We start from the raw sequence: 24,156 nt of genomic DNA, 5'->3' as shown, positions 1-24,156 counted from the left end.
CTCTGTCTGGGGTTTCTTTGCTGCTGCGCCCCCTGCTCCAGCCGTTCATGATGGCTCATGAAGGGCAGGAAGGTGTGCTCTTCCTGCCTCAGGCTTTCTACGCAAGTGCGTGGAAAAGCAGGGGGTCCCAGAACAGAACCATACCGCCAAATGTAATATAACTTGTGCAAGTAAATAAAGATTATTTTTGACAAAGTGGTCCTGACTGAAATCACTTTATCTAAAGCAGAATGCATTTCTAAACTGATTTATCCTTGCCACTCCCTTTATATTTCCTCAAAAAAATATTACTAAAGCCGACACAGTTATTTTCCAGTTCTTGTGGAGGAATAAAAACCATTACATTAAAAGGTCTCAGCTTGTTAAGGAATATGACAAAGGTGGTATTAAAGCTCCAGAATTTGAATCTATGGTCAGCACCTTTAGAGTGAACTGGTTAAAATCTTGTCTGTCACAACCAAACTCCATGTGGTTACACATTCCAAGGTCCTTGTTTAAGAAAATAGGATGTTTAGATTTTTATTTTGAAATGTGATTTTGATGTGAACAGGATCCCTATAAAGCTTTCATAAACAGATTCTTTGTTTTTGAAAAATGATATTTACCCACAATTTTTCTCCTCATAATCCAACTTTATGGAACAACAGAGTAATTACAATTAATAGAAAATCAGTTTTTAAAAGTAACTGGTTTGAAAAAGGCATTCTATTTGGAACTGATTTAATGGGTAGTAATGGTATCTTATATCTTTATAGAAAAATATAATTTAAATTGTTGTCAAAGAGAATATAACAAAATATGTAGTGTGATTCCTCTACCTTTGATTCACTTGATTCAGAATTTTTTAGTATACAAAAATGCTTTAACAGTATTACCAAATCTATTGATCAGAGAATGTAATCTGACTGATAAAAAATGTACTAATAAGTTTATTAGTATTGTCTTGAAATCCAGAATGTTTCACGAGTATTGCAGAGGGATCATTTGGCAGGGTTCTAATTTGATTAATTCGGCTACACTGAACAAATTCTAAATTTAGTAAATGGCAGAGTTCCTTAAAAAAAGATTTAGATTTTTTAAATTTTTTTTAATATACTTTATTAATCCCCCTGAGGGGAAATTCAATTTTTCACTCCATTGTCATTAACACACAGGTCTGAAAGACATGCACAAACAGGACCTATACATGCACAAAGTGGAGAGATGTCAAAGTGAGGGGCTGCCTTGGTCAGGCGCACCGAGCAGTTGGGGGGTTTGGTGCCTTGTTCAAGGGCACCTCTGCAGTGCCCAGGAGGTGAACTGGCACCTCTCCAGCTACCAGTCCACGCTCCATATTTGGTCCGGACAGGGACTCGAACAGGCGACCCTCTGTTTTTTTTCATGTCCTATATCTCAGTGTTTTTGGTCAGACATTAAAAATTGGGTATCACTAAAAATTAATGATGTCCCATCTTTTGAATTGTGTCATATTATTTTTTACATGGATGATTTGGCTTTTTCTGTTTCAGATATTATTAATATAAATCTATTACTAGGTATATACCATATTCATTGTGCAAAATGGAGAAGCTGCAAGCCCTCCTTCCCTGGATTTATTAATGATTTTAAAATGTTTTTTTATTCATTCATTCATTCATTCATCTTCTAACCGCTTCATCCTCTTGAGGGTCGCGGGGGGGCTGGAGCCTATCCCAGCTACATCGGGCGAGAGGCAGGGTACACCCTGGACAGGTCGCCAGACTATCGCAGGGCTGACACATAGAGACAGACAACCATTCACACTCACATTCACGCCTACGGACAATTTAGAGTCACCAATTAACCTAGTCCCCAATCTGCATGTCTTTGGACTGTGGGAGGAAGCCAGAGTGCCCGGAGTGAACCCACGCTGACACGGGGAGAACATGCAAACTCCGCACAGAAGGGCTCTCAAGCCCGGGATCGACCCGGCAACCCTCTTGCTGTGAGGGGAGAGTGCTAACCACCACACCACCGTGCCGCCCCATGTTTTTTTAATGTCTCAAAAAAATTGAAACAAACAAAATTGCAAGAAAAGTATGTATAGACATTGCTCGCTATTTATTTTAATTTATGACTTCCTTTCCTTTCTGTATTCAAAATCCTCTTTGAGAGTCTGTATTTTTTCCAATGTTCAATAAAGTTTATAAAGAAAAAAAAGGGAAGACAATACCCCCCCCCCCTCCCCCCACAGCTGTCACCTGATCTAACAGCTGATTGGTTTAGATGTTGATTTTATTTGTCTGATCTGAAGGTTGTGTGACTGATGGTGAAGTTTTGTTGTCAGAGACTGAATACATTCATCATAAACTATACATAGTCTACTGTATATTAACACTGGACTGTTTTAATTATTGAAGTATATATATATATATATATATATACAGTACAGGCCAAAAGTTTGGACACACCTTCTCATTCAATGCGTTTTCTTTATTTTCATGACTATTTATATTGTAGATTCTCACTGAAGGCATCAAAACTATGAATGAACACGTGGAGTTATGTACTTAACAAAAAAGGTGAAATAACTGAAAACATGTTTTATATTCTAGTTTCTTCAAAATAGCCACCCTTTGCTCTGATTACTGCTTTGCACACTCTTGGCATTCTCTCCATGAGCTTCAAGAGGTAGTCACCTGAAATGGTTTTCCAACAGTCTTGAAGGAGTTCCCAGAGGTGTTTAGCACTTGTTGGCCCCTTTGCCTTCACTCTGCGGTCCAGCTCACCCCAAACCATCTCCATTGGGTTCAGGTCCAGTGACTGTGGAGGCCAGGTCATCTGCCGCAGCACTCCATCACTCTCCTTCTTGGTCAAATAGCCCTTACACAGCCTGGAGGTGTGTTTGGGGTCATTGTCCTGTTGAAAAATAAATGATCGTCCAACTAAACGCAAACCAGATGGGATGGCATGTCGCTGCAGGATGCTGTGGTAGCCATGCTGGTTCAGTGTGCCTTCAATTTTGAATAAATCCCCAACAGTGTCATCAGCAAAACACCCCCACACCATCACACCTCCTCCTCCATGCTTCACAGTGGGAACCAGGCATGTGGAATCCATCCGTTCACCTTTTCTGCGTCTCACAAAGACACGGCGGTTGGAACCAAAGATCTCAAATTTGGACTCATCAGACCAAAGCACAGATTTCCACTGGTCTAATGTCCATTCCTTGTGTTTCTTGGCCCAAACAAATCTCTTCTGCTTGTTGCCTCTCCTTAGCAGTGGTTTCCTAGCAGCTATTTGACCATGAAGGCCTGATTGGCGCAGTCTTCTCTTAACAGTTGTTCTAGAGATGGGTCTGCTGCTAGAACTCTGTGTGGCATTCATCTGGTCTCTGATCTGAGCTGCTGTTAACTTGCGATTTCTGAGGCTGGTGACTCGGATGAACTTATCCTCAGAAGCAGAGGTGACTCTTGGTCTTCCTTTCCTGGTCGGTCCTCATGTGTGCCAGTTTCGTTGTAGCGCTTGATGGTTTTGCGACTCCACTTGGGGACACATTTAAAGTTTTGCAATTTTTCCAGACTGACTGACCTTCATTTCTTAAAGTAATGATGGCCACTCGTTTTTCTTTAGTTAGCTGATTGGTTCTTGCCATAATATGAATTTTAACAGTTGTCCAATAGGGCTGTCGGCTGTGTATTAACCTGACTTGTGCACAACACAACTGATGGTCCCAACCCCATTGATAAAGCAAGAAATTCCACTAATTAACCCTGATAAGGCACACCTGTGAAGTGGAAACCATTTCAGGTGACTACCTCTTGAAGCTCATGGAGAGAATGCCAAGAGTGTGCAAAGCAGTAATCAGAGCAAAGGGTGGCTATTTTGAAGAAACTAGAATATAAAATATGTTTTCAGTTATTTCACCTTTTTTTGTTAAGTACATAACTCCACATGTGTTCATTCATAGTTTTGATGCCTTCAGTGAGAATCTACAATGTAAATAGTCATGAAAATAAAGAAAACGCATTGAATGAGAAGGTGTGTCCAAACTTTTGGCCTGTACTGTATATATATATATATATATATATATATATATATATCGTGTGCGTGTATATATATGTATATATATATATATATATATATATATATATATATACTAGTCCATACCCATTGAATGCACAGTTACCCACGTACAGTTTCACATGGTGTGTGTTTGGGATACAGGTCATAGGAAATTGCAGATTAAATAGTCAACTGAGCCCATTAAGAAGAGCAATTTATTCAGACAGAGATTTTGTGAATTTTATAGTCCGATTGCTTTATTGAAAGTACAGAAGTACCATTGCCAATAGTGGGATAGTTAGTGGGCTAAAACTGTACATTAGTAGTTGAGGTAGCAGAGGCAGGCAGGCCTCTGCTACCTCAACTACTAATGGCAGATAGTTAGTGTTTATATGTTGTATTGACTTAAAAGTGGGGCGCACTGGTAGTTCCAACAATGGCTAGCTGTTGTTGCCCCCCCCTAAAAAAAACAAAAGAGGCATTCTGTTCTACATATCTACCAAGTTTAGTAAAAATTGATGTGGCGGTTAGGCCTAGATACGAAATTAGCTCTCTAGCATGGAGTACGAGGAAGGTTCCTGTAAAGTTACGGGCTCTGGATGTGACGTAATCATTGCGTGACCATTTTGACCGGGGCGACGTAGGGACGCCGTCAGCTGTTAGCCGATAGCCGTTAGCCGATAGCGGTGTCTGTAATAACTCAGTAAATGGCCCGTGAAAAAAATATTTTTTCCGGCGGATGTCTTAGTTACAACATGATTGAGCTAACTGGAGTAGTTTCATGTGATATCCGACAACGGGAGGCTTTTAACAGGTGACGTCCTGATGTTAGCTTTGCTGCTGCTGTTAGCTGTCCCTGTCAGCTGATGCTTTCTAGACATCGTGGTTTCCCAAAACTAAATAAATACCACACATATCAACACAAAACTGCTTTGCTAGCTCATTCATGTTGTAACTAAGATATCCGCTGGAAAAAATATTTTTTTCCACAGGCCATTTACTGAGTTTTTTTTACATGGCTGCGGAAGCTATGTGAACGAGCTAACCCTCGTCTGCTAAGTTTTAAAAATGCCGGCTATTTTGTTGCTTTCTGTTGACATCACATCCCTCCTTGAGTATATCCAATCAGCACCAAGTAATCCCCAAGCGAGTTTTCGTCATTATATAGTAAGATATAAAAACTAAAAAAGTTTTCAATGGGTTGCTCGCTGCTAAAAATGTCTGTTCCATTGACACTGTCTGGTTGCAGCCCAATTGAATTTGTAATTCTGGCATACAGTGATTGGCTGAAATAATCACACTGATGCTCAAGTACTGTGTTGTCTTTCTAGGTCCAATCAAATGAAGAGCTGTGCCACACAATGACAATGGAACACAGTTCTTGATTGAGCACGTCTTCTCCACGTCCCGATGAAAATCCATGGCCACTTACTGGGCTGAGCACATGTCCCACTAAGCTGGCAGAAAGTCTTAAAGATGGATATGTTGTTGACACGTTGTGTCCTGTGGCTCACTGTTTGATTCTGTTTCCAGATAGTCCAGATAGATTCTGTTTATCAGATAATGCTGTCGCAAAATTTAAGGAAAAGATTACTCCGTCATTAAATTCAATACCAAGTCCCTCAGTAACAGAGGTTTCCTGTACAGACTTTGATCATTTTGTCGATAGCGCTGTAGGCTCGCTGCGAACAACACTTGACTCTGTAGCTCCTCTTAAAAAGAAGTTAAAAAAGCAAAGAAAGTTCGCTCCTTGGTAGAACTCTCAAACCCCTAAGTTAAAACAAATATCGCGAAATTTGAAAGGAATTGGCGATTAACCAAACTGGAAGAATCCTGTTTAATCTGGACAGACAGTCTCAAAACTTATAAGAGGGGCCTCCGCAATGCCAGAGCAAACTATTACTCAGCATTAATAGAAGACAATAAGAACAACCCCAGGTTTCTTTTCAGCACTGTAGCCAGGCTGACTGAGAGTCAAAGCTCTATTGAGCCTTGTATTCCTTTAGCCCTTAGCAGTAATGATTTTATGAGCTTTTTTAATGACAAAATTCTAACTATTAGAGGCAAAATTCATGACCTCCTGTCCTCAGATAGTACCCATCTAACCTCAAACACAGCTGTAAAACCTAATATATATTTAGATTGCTTCTCCCCAATTTCTCTTCAAGAATTGACCGCATTGATTTCTTCATCTAAATCATCAACGTGTCTCTTAGACCCCATCCCAACTAGGCTACTTAAGGAGGTCTTTCCTTTAGTTAACACTCATATATTAGATATGATCAATATATCCTTATTAACAGGCTATGTACCACAGTCTTTTAAGGTAGCTGTAATTAAACCTCTACTAAAAAGCCCACCCTGGATCCAGAGGTGTTAGCCAACTATAGACCAATATCTAATCTTCCCTTTATGTCAAAGATCCTTGAGAAAGTAGTCGCAGACCAGCTGTGTGATTTTCTCCATGATAATAATTTATTTGAGGAATTTCAGTCAGGATTTAGAGTGCATCATAGCACTGAGACAGCACTAGTTAAAATTACAAATGACCTTCTGATTGCTTTAGACAAAGGACTTGTCTCTGTACTTGTTTTATTAGATCTTAGTGCGGCGTTTGACACAATTGACCATCAAATTCTACTGCAGAGACTGGATCACTTAATTGGCCTAAAAGGTTCTGTACTGAGCTGGTTTAAATCTTATTTATCTGATCGTTTTCAGTTTGTTCACGTTCATAATGAATCGTCCTTACGTACCAAAGTTTGTTTTGGAGTTCCATGAGTTCTGTGCTCGGACCAATCCTATTTACTCTATATATGCTTCCTTTAGGTAACATCATTAGAAATCACTCTATAAATTTCCATTGTTACGCGGATGATACTCAGTTGTATTTATCGATGAAGCCAGAAGAAAGTAATCAATTAACTAAACTCCATAACTGCCTTAAAGACATAAAAACTTGGATGAGCACCAATTTCCTGATGTTAAATTCAGACAAAACTGAAGTTATTGTTCTTGGCCCCAAACAACTCAGAGACTCTTTATCTGATGACATAGTTTCTCTAGATGGCATTGCTCTGGCCTCTAGCACTACCGTAAGAAACCTCGGAGTTATATTTGATCAAGATTTGTCTTTTAATTCTCATTTAAAACAAACCTCACGGACTGCATTTTTTCATCTGCGTAATATTGCGAAAATTAGGCCTATCCTGACCTGAAAAGATGCAGAAAAATTGGTCCACGCTTTTGTTACCTCAAGGCTGGATTACTGTAACTCTCTATTATCATGTAGCTCTAGTAAGTCCTTAAAAACTCTCCAGCTAATTCAGAATGCAGCAGCGCGTGTATTAACAGGAACTAAGAAACAAGATCATATTTCTCCTGTTTTAGCTTCTCTGCACTGGCTCCCTGTAAAATCCAGAATTGAATTTAAAATCCTACTGTTAACTTATAAAGCTCTAAATGGTCAAGCTCCGTCATATCTTAGAGAGCTCATAGTGCCATATTATCCCACCAGAACACTGCGCTCTGAGAACGCAGGGTTACTCGTGGTCCCTAAAGTCTCCAAAAGTAGATCAGGAGCCAGAGCCTTTAGCTATCAGGCTCCTCTCCTGTGGAATCATCTTCCTTTTGTGGTCTGGGAGCCAGACACTGTCTTCACATTTAAGACTAGACTTAAGACTTTCCTCTTTGATAAAGCTTATAGTTAGGGCTGGTTCAGGCTTGTCCTGTACCAGTCCCTAATTAGGCTGACTTAGGCCTAGTCTGCCGGAGGACCCCCTATAATACACCGGGCACCTTCTCACCTTCTCTCTCTCTCTCTCTCTCTCTCTCTCTCTCTCGTATTCTATTACTGCATCTTGCTAACTCGGCCATTCTGGATGTCACTAACTCAGCTTCTTCTCCGGAGCCTTTGTGCTCCACTGTCTCTCAGATTAACTCATATCACAGCGGTGCCTGGACAGCGTGACATGTATGGTTGTGCTGCTGCCGTGGTCCTGCCAGATGCCTCCTGCTGCTGCTGCCATCATTAGTCATTAGTCATACTTCTACTGTTATTATACACATATGACTATTGTCACACTTGTATACTGCCAGATATTAATACATACTTTCAACATATTGTACCACAGTAGCCAGAACTATAATATTGTTACTTTCAATAATGTTGTTGTAAGCTACTGTCATTACCTGCATCTCTCTCTCTCTCTCTCTCTCTCTCTCTCTCTCTCTCTCTCTCTGTCTCATTGTGTCATGTGGATTACTGTTAATTTGTTATGCTGATCTGTTCTGTACGACATCTATTGCATGTCTGTCCGTCCTGGAAGAGGGATCCCTCCTCAGTTGCTCTTCCTGAGGTTTCTACCGTTTTTTTCCCCGTTAAAGGGGTTTTTTTGGGGAGTTTTTCCTTATCCGCTGTGAGGGTCATAAGGACAGAGGGATGTCGTATGCTGTAAAGCCCTGTGAGGCAAATTGTGATTTGTGATATAGGGCTTTATAAATAAAATTGAAATTGAAATTGAATTGATGCTTTGAACACCACTGAACAGCCATATTCAAGTTAGATAGTAAAAAACCTGCTGGTCCACACAACCTTGGACCAGTCTTCTTTAAGTTAGCTGCAGATTTCATGCCCTCTGAATATGCTATGAAAAAGTCCGGTCTCTGTAGGCAGCCCAGGCTGTTTCCCGCGGCGTTCCTGAATCCGGAGTAGGTTTTTAAGTAGCGTAGGCTTTTATGTGCAAATCTACACACAGATTTACTCACTTTTCATGAATGAGACCCTTTGTGCGCTCCTTACTTTTTCAACTTAGGAGCACATGTGCTCCTTGGGAAAAAAGTCAGCGTCAAGCCCTGTGACTATGTCTTACATACCACGAAAAAAAAACAAAAAACTCCTGCTTGGCCGAAGTCTTCGCATTTTTCTTTTCAGTCCAGCCAAATCTTGTGAATGTTGCTGTGGCTTTTATTTGAGTCAGCATAAATCATTGTTTAATGAGGACCCATGAGGTCTGGCCTGGCATAATGTTCCTACATCTCTTTTACATGGTAGACTTTCAATCAGCACTTTGGCCAATGCATCAGCTGCACCGTGTTTCACCTGCACATCACCATATCAGTAGTTCACACTCACCACCCCCCTTCCCTTCGCCTCTCATCATCTCCTCACTATGGTAGACTTTTAGTGGCTTACGGCTATACGCATTGCTATACAGCCCCTTTGGGCCCAGTCGTCTCTTCCTTTTCCACCTCTCACTCTGACAGGGCTGACTCTTTTTTTTTTCTTAAGAGCCTGAAGACTTGATCCTCTAATATCCCTGGACCATTCTTCTTTTGCATTTTACTGATGTAACTCACACATAGATCTATTAAACATTTGATCCACACAGAACTTGATGTTTATAGCAATTAAACATCCTAGTCCTCTCTCTAACTTTAATCAGCTCCACAACAATTCTCAACACATCCTGCATTGTGCCCTGCATGTATCCACTGAGTTTTGTTCATGTCTGCACTCTGAATGTGCATTTACTGAAATGCTGCATGTGATGTAATGATCAAACGTGTGGTTGGTCAAACTCCTTTAGACAACATTCACCCAGCTAAAGTGACTATGGTCAGCTTTGTGAAGTTTGAAAACCACTTGCTGTTGCATGCTGCTTTGATGTTGGGCAAGTGAGCCTCCTTCTTCTGTTGGCTGTGAAAGGGAGCAGACCCGGGACTGCCACTTGTTGTTTTTGTTTTACTGTTATGATTAAAATACTCTGTTTTAGTTTTTTAAAGCTGTAATACAAATTCATATGTCTTGAGGGAAAAATTAATTAATATGTGACTGTTGCATTATAGGTAGATATCGTGTATCATTAAGACTGTTGTCATAAATACATTTTTAAACATTGTTATTATAACATAACATACCAACAGTGTAGTTAGTCTAGTTTGTGCATGGACTGTAGCACTTAGTAAAAACAGAGACAATATGTAAACTCAGTGTATGCTTAAATCTACACTCCTTCCCCCAACCAAACACACACCTAGCTGCCCTTTTGAGGACACACATGGGACAACAGAATATCAACCATGTTTTTAATAATGGGAGGAAGTGGGTGGATGTTGTGTGGCAGGTGGTGGGCCAGGACCATCGACCAGGCATCGATCAGATGAACATCCATTCCTTTAAACATGGCTCTGAGCACCTTATAACGCTGCAACGAGTACCAGTCACTGAAGAATAGCGAAAGATCAAATGTCGCAGCTCTGGGGTTTCCTGTCCGGATGATAACCACTGTCCCTGGAGCCCTAATCAGCAGCCGCACCACTGCCCTCCGGATGCCCCGCAGCCGCCGGATGTACACCTCCATGGGGAAGGGGGTGAAGTGAGCCCAGATGCCAAAAACTACGATGGTGTCTGTGCCTCCTGTTAAGGCATCTATTTCATTTGCAATGTAATGAAGCTTGGTAGTTGGGGTCGTGGTAAAACTGACTATAGGAGGACCATGGCAGTGGAATGTCACCATGATGTTGTTTGCATTGTCTATGGCCATGAAAGGTCCAAATTTCCTCGCGCTGTGCAGGTTAAACTCCTTAAGATCTGAAAGTATACAAAGGGAACAGATTAAGCTGCAGTGTGAACAAAATCAAACTGTTGTCAAAATCTCTGCCGATCAGGTACCTGGTAGTTTTTCGTTGAGGAATTCAAACCACTGTCTGACGGTGGAGTCTCCATACAGGTGGATCATCTTGCCTGTCAGACACTTTGTGATGGCGGAGGAGGTGTTGAACTGGTGAACTGTGGTTCCATCTAACGCTCGCCATGCACCCTGGTAGTAATAGCCAGAGGGTCCAGATGTCACACTGCTACTCTTCACCTCTGGCTGACCTGAGAGGAAGTAATAGGTGGGGTTATTCTTAGGGGTCAAGACAATCTGAACCCATCAATCTGAAGACATCATACAAAAAAAAAAAGGCTTCGGTTGGGTTTCTGTTGTAGAAACAGATGGTGTTTCTCTTTTTGTTCTCTTATTATTTTTATTATTATTTTTCTGTTCTTTTTTCCGTCAATTTAAACTGTGTTTGATGTTGTTATCTTAGTATATAATGACGAAAACTCTGTCTGTGGGTGTGTGTGTCTGTGTGAGTGTCTGTGGGTGTGTGTGTCTCCTCACTGACTTGGTCAATCCATGTGAAATTTGGCACAGTGGTAGAGGGTCATGGGAGGATGCGAATGAAGCAATATTACATCAATTGGCCAAAGGGGGGCACTATAGCAACTGATTGAAATTGCAAAATTTGAATGGGCATATCTCATGCCCCATATGTCGTAGAGACATGAAACTTTGCACAGAGATGCCTCTCCTCATGAGAAACAAATTTGCCTCAAGAATCCATTAACTTCCAGTTATATAGATTTTCCGCCATTTTGAATTTTTTTGAAAAACACTTCAAATCGATCTCTTCCTAGGAAGTTTAACCGGTCTGGATGAAACTCGGTGAACATAATCTAGGGACCAATATCTAAAGTTTCCTCTTGGCAAAAGTTGGAAAACTTAATAAAACTGAGCTTCTATAAGGCAATGAATATTGCAGAGGGCGTGGCTCATCACATAAAGGTGTATAACATCTCAAGGGTTTCACCAATCACCACGCAACTTTGTAGGCATATGACCACACATAATCTGAGGGGACCCCTCCATTATTGACCCGATCAAACAAAATGGGGGCGCTAGAGAGCTAATTTCTTATCTAGGCCTAACCGCCATATCGATTTTTACTAAACTTTATAGATACGTAGAACAGGACGCCTCAAGGTGACTGGAGAAATTTACCTGTAATTGGCAACTGGGTGGCGCTATAACAACAGAAAAATGCTTTAAAATGGCTAAAATACGACCGATCACCGTGGCTCCCCCTGTGGCTCCCCCTGTGGCTGAATGTGCAACATATGTGTGAGACTGCAGTGTCAAATGGATTCAAATTTGACATGATGTTGCAAAGTGTTCCTTGTGGGTGTAACGAAGAGAGTTACCAGTGACAGTTTTGCCTTGTAAATATTTCACAGCTGGGCTTGGATACATGCACTTTATATGGGCCACTTAACAAAGTGCTTCAATGATTGTACTTTGGACTTTAGTTAATATGTTACTATATAATGACGAAAACTCTGTCTGTTGGTGTGTGTGTGTGTGTGTGTGTGTGTGTGTGTGTGTGTGTGTGTGTGTGTCTGTTCCATGTTTTTCTCCTCACTGACTTGGTCAATCCATCTGAAATTTGGCACAGTGGTAGAGTGGCTCCCCCTGTGGCTGAATGTTTTGTTTGTTTTTTCTAATTTTTGGTATGACTTAGTCATGGTATGGTATGCTGTACATAATCACGGAAACTGTCAGTGTGTCATTCTGTCAGTCAGGCATTCTGTCTGTCCCACGTTTTTCTACTCGCTGACGGGTCAGTCTATGTGAAACTGCACATAGGCATTGAGGATTGGCATAGGTAGAAGGTGGCAAAGCTACCAATGGGTATGGACTAGTACTTTAAATTAAAATAAGTCCATGCTTAGTAAACCAAGGGTCCACAGAGAAGTCTTGACATATCCTTTTAGAATTGGTTTTATAATATTGACCATATTAGCCATGTATTTTTCCTTCATCCTACTTCTTCATCAGAGCTTGTAGCTAGCTATGTGGTAGAAGAAATGCTGCCGTTGTCTACGGTGGAGTCTAAAACATTCCGCAGGATCGTCAGTAAAATCCCCACAACTCAATAAATGGAGGAGGACTCGCTGACAGACAGGTCAGACTCAGGACTTGCATTATGCCTCGTGCACACCACACGACTTTTCTGCCCATTCTGAAAGTCACTATTTCACATTACACGATTGTGGAGTCGTAAAATCGTGCGTGACTTGGCAGACAGACATGACACACTACATGATGGTACTCACCAATTATTCCCGGTCATCTTTCATGTCATCGGGTTATTCTTGTCCTATTTTTATTACTTTCACTGTGTCTGTTTATGTGCCAGCCGAAATGTTGTTGTAGTCACCTAAAAAGCACCAGCAGATGGCAGGAGCTACATTTGAGGTACCGTATGTAAACATTCAAGCTACTGAATCCTCCACAACCAAGTTCCTACAAATGTTTCACAATAAAAGCCTATTTAGAAAATGGAGGGATTCTCTCAGCTGAGGTTATAAGGGGCTTTTAATTTGAAACAAATTCAGGAAGTGTTGAGTTTGAAATGACGGCGCGATGCATTAACTTAAAGACGGGAGCAGATAAAAAGTAAATATATAAAAACACAGAGGGATTAATAAATAACGGCCCTTTTATAATGTAATCTGTTTCAAATGAAGCTGGCGGCCTCTGCAGTTGTGGTGAGTAAAAGCCCCGCCACTATTTGTTAATGTTATTACTTTATGTCCGTCTCCATTATGAGGACGTAACATTGTTTGCTGCTAATGGCAGTACTCAGCGGGTTGACAAAGTGCCTCTGCTGTTTCACACCATCATTTCCCCCTTTTACTCTGTGTGGTAACATCCCTAGAGGAAATATTAGAAATGCTGGGGTGTTGTTGTCATACAGTTGTCTACAGCAGCAGATCGTTCTGTGTTTCTACTGGTCAAAGTGACGGCTGTGATGGGAGAACTGGATCTCAGTGAAGGGCAAGTGGTCCATAACTTTGATTTTGGAGACAAAAAATAAAGGCTTAGCACCCTGTGGTCCATTGCCCAATAGGAAATGTAGAATACTCAAAAGTACTTTAAAAGTACTTGAGTTACTTTTCTTAGAAAGTAACATTGGAAGTACTTTACTCAGGGAGTAACGCAGTAAAGTAACTGGTTACTTTTCAAAAAAGTAACACAGTAAAGTAATTTGATTACTTTTAAAGTAACCCTTACCCAACTCTGTTCTTCATCCTATTCCATCCTAGGTGTTAGTTTAACAGGTTAGCCTACCTAGATAGCCAAAATGTCCTGGCCAAGCATCTGCTCAAACAACTCACAAGAATCATGGTTTTTAATCGTGGCTGTTGCAGCTTCTATTATTTCACTGCTGCAGTGAATCTAAATTCTGCCAGGATGCTGAGTGACAGACTGGAATGCGTCTCTGCTTGTCACATTACTGACCTGGGTTAAAGGGAAATTTCGGTTTATTTCAACCCGTCTCCTATCGTCCTAAATTTGTTTCAAGTCACTAGTGACATCGAAATAATAGTTAGCATGTTAGCTGTTAGCCTAGATACAACCATAGCGTCAGACCTGTTAAAACTTAATTGAACGGGCATCCTTTCAAGTGCAAAGTTAGTCCACTAAACAGGCTTTTTCTCCACAAAGACCGCCTCATATCGTTAGGATAAACGTCAGAGAACATATAGAAAACGACATGTAAACGTGTTGTCTTACCTTACCGGTGTGGTGCCATGTTTGTTGTTTACCATTTAGCTAAGGCTGCAACTGGTCCCATTCCTTGCAACAGAGGTATTCCTCTTCTGTGGGCATTGGGCCACAGCATTCACAGGTAACGTTACACCACCAATCTCCAGAGCTAAAGCCTTGCAGCAGCCATTCCTCCTCTGTCATCCTCTACCTGTTGTGCCTCTCTCTCCTCCTCTTCAATTTCACGAAGCTCTTTGTCAGTGTATTCTGGCTCAAATAAATAAGGGCGGCCACAAAACTCTGCAAAATCAAATTCCTCCTCCACAAAGTCTTAGTCTGGCAAAAAGTCAGCCATTATTCTGTAAATCTTTCATAAAATAAATGAATGAACCTTTCAGGCTACTGTCCGGTTCTGCCTTGCAGCTGCTGCGGCTTGTTCTCGCGAGATTTCAGACACGCTATGAGATCGCTGCTTGTTCTCGCAATATTTCGGCCGTGCTTTGGGAAGCAGAGGTAAATGGTAAGCACACGGTAAGGACAGCTCTGAAGACCACCTAAATGTGGAATGTTAGTATATAGGCTTTTCACATCGAGAGGCGATGGCCGCCCTTATTTATTTGAGCCAGAATAGACTGACGAAGAGCTTCGTGAAATTGAAGAATGGAGGAGGAGAGAGAGAGGCACAACAGGTAACGTTAGAGGACGACAGAGGAGGAATGGCTGCTGGAAGGATTTAGCTCTGGAGATTGGTGGTGTAACGTTACCTGTGAATGCTGTACCCCAGTGCCCACAGAAGAGGAATACCTCTGTTGCAAGGAAGGGGACCGGTTGCAGCCTTAGCTAAATGGTAAACAACAAACATGGCACCACACCGGTAAGGTAAGACAACACGTTTACATGTCGTTTTCTATATGTTCTCTGACATTTATCCTAACGATATGAGGTGGTCTTTGTGGAGAAAAAGCCTGTTTAGTGGACTAACTTTGCACTTGAAAGGATGCCCGTTCAATTACGTTTTAACAGGTCTGATGCTACAGCTGTATCTAGGCTAAAGGCTAACATGCTAACTATTATTTCTATGTCACTAGTGACTTGAAACAAATTTAGGACGATAGGAGACAGGTTGAAATAAACTGAAATTTCCCTTTAAATTTTATTTTCTGATCGGGAGAGTTGAGTTTTTTACGAGATCCTGGTATTTCACCAAGAAAAACAAAAGTTATAATTGCAGCAGTTGTTACTGCACAGCCAAACAAATGGAGAGCTGTGCTGCTCAGTGATCACACACCTTGCAAGATCAGTGGTTCAACTCCAGACTGCTGCAATGCAGTGCAGTCATGCTAGAGGATATTTCAAGCAGTTCACTTCATAGTGAAGCATTTACAGTGATGCATTTCAGCTGTCAGCATTCATACTGCATTTTCTGCAAGCAATGCATTTTCTAGTTTATTAGTTTATATCTTCTACAAATACTAGCGCTACTACTACTGCTAGTATGCATCAAGTCAAAGTCAAGTCGAGTCTTTCGTTACTGTAAGTCAAGCAAGTCTTAATTCCTCAAGTTTGTGACTTAAGTTGGAGCCGAGTCATATGAATCGAGTCCCCCACCTCTGGTGGGTGGCACTAATAGATTTGGAAAATTGCTGTTGTAATAGCAGCTGGCAGCAGTCACAGCTGGGAGCAGCAGAAGGTAACAGCTTAAAGTGCTCACACACTTGCTCTCACGCAAGTTGTTACGTCCCCCGGCCGCCTGTGTATTCATTATGTGTATGTGATATGTATATGCATTTGATCGGTATGTTTTAGTGGAGAGTTAGACCTCTCTTTCTTCCAGAGATCGTGTGTTTTGTGTTGACAGGTGTGAAGGTGATTGGATAATGAGCGTGACGTCACCGCTGCTGGATTGGCTGAGCAAGGGGCTCGACCTTCATAACTCCGGGGCACACAGAAGCCGGGAGACGAGACCCGTACATGGCAGCAGCGCATCGTTTCTCTGGTCTTTTGTGAATGGATAAGTGATTTCTTGTGTGACTATCGTGTGTATTCGTGTTTAGCTTGCTTTGCTAAATATCGCCACTTTTGTTAAGACCAGCCACCTGTCTTGGACCATGACAGGTGGCCATGATTGATTTTTTTGCTAATTTTCACAATGTGAAAAACAGTTAAAAAAAAAATAGACCTATTTTTTGTTTAGACTATCAACGCAAAATTTAGGACACAGCCTTGTGGGAGATATTTCTATTTCTATTTCAAAAGCAAGAGTGATCAAAAAATATGGACGTCATTCATCATAAAGTCTTGGGTTGGACTTCACAATATTGGCCGAAACTCATTAACCAATCATCGTAAGTAAATCTTGATATATATCTTCAGTATGTGTTGGGTAATCGTCCTACCAAAGTAATTTGAGCTAAACACATCCCAAAAACACATATCTTAATAACCAGTGGACATTTGTGGAATGAGTGTGCCTATTTTCAAGTCAATTGGACTGACAGCATGAGAAGAAAAAACAACAACACATTTTTGGGTGTTCTGTAGCATATAGTAATGGCTTGGTAATGCCCACATGCACTTATTAGTATGACACTTCAGATAATGGCTGATACTCACACCTACCAAATTTAGTGAAATTCTGTCCACTGGGTTTTGAGGTACATGTTTTTGGCAATTGTAGCACCCCCTATGGGTCACGCTCAAAATGCTTTGGTACACCTAATCTCCAAGATGTAGTGAATATATCCATCCATCCATCCATCCATTTTCTAACCGCTTATCCTCTTGAGGGTCGTGGGGGGGCTGGAGCCTATCCCAGCTGACATTGGGCGAAAGGCAGGGTACACCCTGGACAGGTTGCCAGACTATCGCAGGGCTGACATGTAGAGACAGACAACCATTCAGACTCACATTCACACCTACAGGCAATTTAAAGTCACCAATTAACCTATCCCTAATGTGCATGTCTTTGGACTGTGGGAAGAAGCCGGAGTACCCAGAGAAAAGCCACGCCGACATGGGGAGAACATGCAAACTCCGCACAGAGGGGCTCCCACACCCGGGATAGAACCAGGAACCCTTTTGCTAGCCACCACACCAGCCCTAGAGCCCTTTGGACAACAGCTAACAATGATGTACGATCACCAAAATACAAAACTAGAACATAATAAGCTAATGAACTCCCAGCAAACAAGCTGACATGATGAACAATGCAGCTAGGAGCTAAAGTTAGGCTAACTTAAGCTAACGTTAGCTAGAGATGTTAAAGATAAATTTATATTTCTTTCCAGCAAAGTGAAAAAAAATATGTTGCCTCAAACACTATGTTGACTTACCTTAAAACAGATGTAGACATCATTGTTAATCTTATTCACGTTGAGTTGATGTTGTGGTCTAACCTTACCACACAGTTTTATCCAAAGGAGACACTTTTCTCGGTTGAGATGTGGTTTAAAGTGTAAAAAATACACCCCGTCGCCCAGCCTCTCAGGATACCTTGTGTCGGAGTTGCATGTATCCCATGCACACCGTTTGACCATTTTAAAACTTCAAATCTCCAAAAAGCTCATAAAACCGAACAAAACTGACTTTCTGTAAAGCATTTCAATGAACGTCCAGTCAGAGAATGTCCAAGTGTATGGGAATGGCTATATGCACTGTGATTGGCTCATCGCGTTTGAGGGTGGGACTTAGCCATAGGTCAAATAGGTCTATTAATGTCCTAAGTCATGCCCCTTTTAAAGGTCATTGGTCATATTTTCAAAACTTCTTTCAAAACTTTTGATAACTTTTGATTAGCTTTATCTGATGATTATCCACTGAAAATTTCATACAAATAAAATCTACACTTGAGATGACAAAAATTTGTTTTTCAAAAAATTCTAGATGATGTGTTGCCGCACCGTATGCACAAATTCAAAAAATGGTTCAATGGGGTGTTGGTAGCTACTAGTGGATAGTAGTAGTGCCGGTGCCCCATGTACAGAGGCATTGCCTCGCTGCAGCAGAGGCGGGTTCGGTTCTGGCTTGCCGCCCTTTGTTGCGTGTCAGTCCCCACTCTCTCTCTGTCTCCCCATTTCACTCACTGTCCTGTCCATTGAAGGCAAAAAGCCCACAAATATAATCTAAAAAAATTGGTTCATCATTATTAAATCTATTCTGTAGTTCTGTAATGACTGGATGAACAATTTTTGATTTACAGTTTGACTCTAGTTATGCCATGCCCGTTTTGGCATTTGTGTCACCCCCTAGTGGTTAATTTACATGAAACTTTCAGGATGTTTTTCTAGTAGTTCTGTAGCCAACTCCTGCAAATTTTGTGATGACTCAATGATCATGGAGTTAGGTCCGTTTATGTGCTGAGCCATAGCCCCTCTATAGTTTATTTATAATATCTTAAATATCTTCAAAATGCAATAATATCAACAAATTTTCAATTACTTACTTTGATAAACTTCAAAAAATAGTGATCCACATAAAATTTGGTACAAATTGGACTTGCAACTAAGGGGGAGATGGGTAAAATGAGTATTTCAAAAAAATTCAAACTGATGGAAAAACTTACAGGCGGACCTCAATGGTTGTTTGGCTTTTTTGTAGAGCACATTAACCTGAATATGTGTGCTGAATTTCAAGTCAGTTTGACTTGTGGTGTAAAAGGCGTGGCCTTTCCAAAATTTAATTTTTGGGGCTTAATTATAGCGCCCCCCATCTGGTCTAAGGGCATTGTATTTCTTGAGCAGCATTTGTACACAACTTCCAATCATTGGTAAAATATCATGTGTCTACAGTGTATCATCTCACTGGAATTTGCAGAAAAGTTTCCTGAGAAAAAAATAAATAAAGCAGCACAGTAACAAAAGACTTTCAGCCCTTTGTACACAGACAAATTTTGAATTCAATCCAATTAAATCTCTAAGAGGAGTTTGATAAAGTATGACCCCTGACTTATAATAATAATTCTTTCAGTTTCAATAGGGTCCCTGCACTGTTAAGTGCTTGAGTCCTAATAAAATAGTGTTCTAACCTTCCTGGCCTTGAACGCTAATCATTTTTATCCCTTAAGGCAATACTCTGTGTTTTTGTCATCAAACTTACTGTTTATGGACCTAAATGGTGTAAAAATGCTGTAGCATGTGCCTTTTTGGGGATCAAAATGTGATTGAACTTTATCAACCTCATCCATCCATCCATCCATCGTCATCTACTTATACAGGGTCATGTGGTGGGGGCAGCAGGCTAAGTAAAGTACTCCAGATGTAACAAGAACACTTTCCAGCTCCTCATGGGGGATGCAGAGGCATTAAGATATACAGTATAATCTCCCCAGTGTGTTCTGGATCTGCCCCGGGGCCTCCTACCAGCGGGACGTGCCAGGAACACATCTAACAGGAGGCGCCCAGGAGGGATCCTGATCAGATGCCAGAACCACCTCAACTGGCCCCTTTTGACATCAAGTAGTAGCAGCTGTACTCGGAGCTCCCTCTTGATGTCTGAGCTCCTCACCCTATCTCTAAGACTGAGTCTAGCTACTCTACAGAGAAACTTATTTCAGCTGTTTGTATCCACGATTCTCATTCTTTCTGTTACTACTCAAAGCTCATGACCACAGGTGAGTGCTGGGACGTAGATGGACCAGTGAATTTTAAGCTTCACCTTTGGGCTCAGCCCGTCTTTACCATGACAGTCCAGCACAGTGCCCACATCACTGCAGATGCTCCATTTTACCCTTACCCCCAAACGAGACCCTACGATACTTGAACTCTTTCACTTGGGGCAGTAAGTCCATCCCAACCTGGAGGAGACAATCCACCGTTTCCCGGCAGAGAACCATGGCTTCAGATTTGGAGGTGGCAACTCTCATCCCGACCTCTTCACACTCAGCTACAAACCTCCTCATTGAATGCTGGAAGTCACAAGGTAATGAAGTCAACAGAATCACATCATCTGCAAAAAGCAGAGATGCAATTCTGACGTCACCAGACTAGATTCCTTCCTCCTCCCCAAGGCTGCACCTTGAGATTCTGTCCATGAATATTACAAACAGAATCTGTGACAAGTGACAACCCTGGCAGAGGCCAACACCTTCTGAGAGCATATTTGACTTTATACCAAGTATATGGACACAGCTCTCACTTTCGTTATAAAGGGAGCAGATGGCTCATATCAAAGACCCGAGTACCCCATACAGTATCCCCAAAAGACCCCCTGAGGGACATGGACATAAGCTTTCTGCAAGTCCACAAAACGCATGTAGACTGGATGGGTAAACTCTCATGACCCCTTCAGCAGCCCTGCAAGGGTAAAGAACTGGTCCACTGTTCCATGGCCAGGATGGAGGCCGCATTGCTCCTCCTGAATCTTGTCAACACAGTTGAGCGGCCTTTCCAGCACAATGGAATAAACTTTACCAGGGAGGCTGAGTAGTGTGATACCCTGATAAATGAAGCCCATTTTTGGAAAATGGGAACCACCACCCTGGTCTGCCACTCCACAGGCAATGTACCTGGCATCTAGGTGACACTCAAAAGGCTTGTCTGCCAAGACAGCTCAACAATATCCAGAGTCTTCAGCATCTCAGGGCAAATCTCATCCATTCCTAACACTTTGCCACTGGGCAGCTTTTTGACTACCTTAGCAGCCTCCACCAGGGATATGGACAAGAGTTCCCCTGAGTCTTAAGACTCAAGCCTCCTCCACAGAGGAAATAGAGGTACATGAGTTCCTAAAAATCGTCCCTCTACCACTTGACAATATCTCCAGTCTGGGTCAGCAGTTCTCCTTCTCCTGAGATAAACCCTGCTTTCTCTTCCTGAGGTGTCTAATGGTTTGTTAGAACTTCCTTGAGGCCAACTAAAAGTCCTTCGCCATGGCCTCCCTGAACTCTTCCAACATCCCAGGTTTTTGCTTCAGCGACCACCACAGCTGCAGTCCTTCTTGCAAACCAGTACCTGTCTGCTGCTTCAGGAGATTCCTGGGCCAGTCAAACCCAAAAGGCCTCTTTCTTCAGCCTGACAGCCTCCCTCACCGCTGGTGTCCACGAGCAGGTTCTTAGGTTGCCACCACAACTGGCACCGGTGACCTTCTCACCACAACTCTGAGCAGCCACCTCCACAATGGAAGCTTTGAACATAGACTACTTGGATTCCATGTCCGTAACCTGTCCTAGGATGCACAAAAAAGTTGTTTTAAACTGGGAGTTGAAGACCCCATGGATCAGGGCATCAGCCAGACATTCCCGGGTCACCCTCATTACATGTATCAGTTGTGAGCTCTGCTCCTCTCCTCGCCCCTTGTGTCCAAGACATACAGTCACAGATGCCATGATACGAACACAAAGTCAATGATTGATCTTTGGGCCAGGGTGTTCTGGTACCAGGTACACTAATGAACCTCCCTGTGCTCGAACATGTTGTTTGTTATGGCCAATCCATGACTTGCAGAGAAGTTCATTAACAAAACAACGTTCGCGTTCAGGTCAGGCAGACTGTTCCTCCCAATCACCCCCCTCCAGGTTTCTCCATTGTTGCCCACGTGAGCGTTGACGTCCCCTAGAAGAGCTATGGAGTCCCCAGTCTGCCCTTTCCAGGACTCAAGGACAGCCAGGTACTCAGAATTGCTGTTCAGCTCGTACACACACACACACACACACACACAAAAAAATCAAAGACCTCCACTTAGAGACCCGCAGTCGTACCGAGGTGACACTTTGTCCCCCGGAGAGAACTCCAACACAGTGGCACTCAGCTGGAGACTCTCACCCTGGTCAACTACGGAAAAGAGAGAATACCATCCCAGCCCGTCTCCAGGAGTTTGGTTTAAGAACTAGCACTATGCATGGAGGTGGGCCCAACTACATCTAGTTGGTACCACTCCACCTCATGCATCAGCTCCTGTTCCTTCCCTGCCAGGGAGGTGACGCTCCATCTCACCTGAGCTAGTCTGTAACGCCTTGCCTGCTACCTGGCACACAAGGCACCTGACCCCAATTCCTGTCTCTGTGGGTGGTGGGCGTGGGCCCCATAGGGCGGTGGCACCATGTTAGTTATTTGGGCAGAGCCCAACCTGGCCACTACTCATCCAGGTCTTGTTGACTCACCAAAATTTATGAATGTGGACAAGTGGTCTTCAAAGAAATTATGATGGCAACCAGAACTTTAATATACATAACAGCTACACCCAAAGATGCATCTCAGAGTTCCCGCTTCTTTTCCTTTGTCTTTGTCCTGACCAAACGGTTAGACAAACACCTCACCTGATCTGAAGCTTTGATTCGGCCATCTTGTAGTTCTCTGTTGTCAAACATTTTGTTCTGTAGGCCAAACGGCTCTTTGATCACCACACCCAACTCACTCTCACTCTCTCTCTCTCACTCTCTCTCACACACACACACACACACACACACAAGCTTGTATATAGTTAGTTAGAATTTGTGTGTTTTTGTTTTGCTGTGCTTACTTTGTGAATAAATATAATTCTTTGGAATCATACCTGTTTAATGTTGCACAAGAGTGAATGAAAAGTCAACCTCTGCTGCGTCAAGAACGCTTTACTGTTAATTTTCGTTATTGTCATTAATTTAATTATTAATCAAAACTCCAAATTCATAGTTTAGCGTATTTTATGAGACTGTTATCTTTAACTGGCTATCATTTTGCCTTTATGAGAATGGTGCCCCACGAGGTGATTTAATGTTAATTAAGTCACATTATTTAACATAATTATTAATTATTATTAATAATTATTAATTATTTCCGATAACCAATTTACAACTTTAATGGTGTCCCCTTGGTGACGCCCTGAATTTATGTTCCCCATGGACATTCATCAAATTTCAGTGTAGTTTTCTATGCTCCCAGCATTGTCAAATTGGCTGAATACATCTCCAACAGGGGAACGCTAGCTAGACAACAATCATAAGTTGTGTACAAACAGGCTTTTGCTGGCTGTTTTACATTGTCTGTAGCAAATTTAGTTTTGAGTTACAGACCATGGTGACAGTAGTAAAAATTGAGTATTACCTTTCTTTTTTGGCAACACAGTGACATTGGCAGGTCCTGAAGCTTGAATGTGGACTTTTAAGTTGACACCACTAAAGAAAAGCACACACACATGAACAAGGTGAATACAACAAAGGTGGACACAAATTTAAAATCATTTCATAAAGTTAGAAAAATTAAGCACTAAAATAGGAAACACCTGCTTAACTTAACCTCTAAAAATTTGTGATTTAAAATTGCACTTATTAAAGGTGCCACTAGATGTACACTACCCCTTCCATCCACTACTGTCAACACATTGCTGTTGCTTGAAGCACAAGTGATTGCCAGTTTGTTCCACAACCTGCGTATTTCATGGTTGAGTTGACAGACAGACAGACTCAGTCATGTCAAGGGCTGAATCTTTCATGGCTGAGTAATGAATTAATTTTATAGAATGTACAGCTACACATAAGCTACAGATTTAGGTTGTGTGGTGGTGTTACAAGAATTATGTAATATAATCTAGCATTACGGTAATAAAATGATATGGCTAGGTAACAAGTGCCATGGCAAAAAATAAAGTTTCACCCTTTTTGGTTCAACATGTCATCATATTTGAGAGGGAGGTAATGCTCAAGCACCTACCCTTGAAGCCTCTGACTGGATAAGCGCCCTTTTGCAAGACATGTTTTTTTATTTATTCTAATAATTCTAAGTTGTTGTTTTTTTCTTTTTTCTCATTTGGCCCATGGCACCAATTCTCAGTTAAAAGTGTGTTG

The 24,156-nt window shown here is 41.7% G+C and overlaps 1 protein-coding gene across 9 annotated transcripts in view; it reads right to left on the bottom strand.

Annotated features, from left to right (window-relative positions):
• Positions 1-6,810: 6,810 nt before the first annotated feature.
• Positions 6,811-24,156, bottom strand: part of LOC125882475 (NXPE family member 3-like) — a 60,047-nt gene continuing 42,701 nt past the window's right edge. For all 9 annotated transcript variants that reach the window (XM_049566175.1, XM_049566181.1, XM_049566172.1 and 6 more), the window contains 3 exons: positions 23,417-23,487; positions 10,697-10,903; positions 6,811-10,615 (listed from right to left, as the gene is read on the bottom strand). In XM_049566175.1, the coding sequence (XP_049422132.1) occupies positions 10,059-10,615; positions 10,697-10,903; positions 23,417-23,487 (835 nt within the window). In that variant the 3' untranslated portion in view covers positions 6,811-10,058. The remainder of the gene's footprint in view (positions 10,616-10,696; positions 10,904-23,416; positions 23,488-24,156) is intronic.

Source organism: Epinephelus fuscoguttatus, linkage group LG22 (genome assembly GCF_011397635.1).
Source record: "Epinephelus fuscoguttatus linkage group LG22, E.fuscoguttatus.final_Chr_v1".
Classification (NCBI taxonomy): domain Eukaryota; kingdom Metazoa; phylum Chordata; class Actinopteri; order Perciformes; family Serranidae; genus Epinephelus; species Epinephelus fuscoguttatus.
The sequence above is the reverse complement of the archived record's forward strand: the minus strand, read 5'-3'. Positions and strand labels throughout refer to the sequence as shown.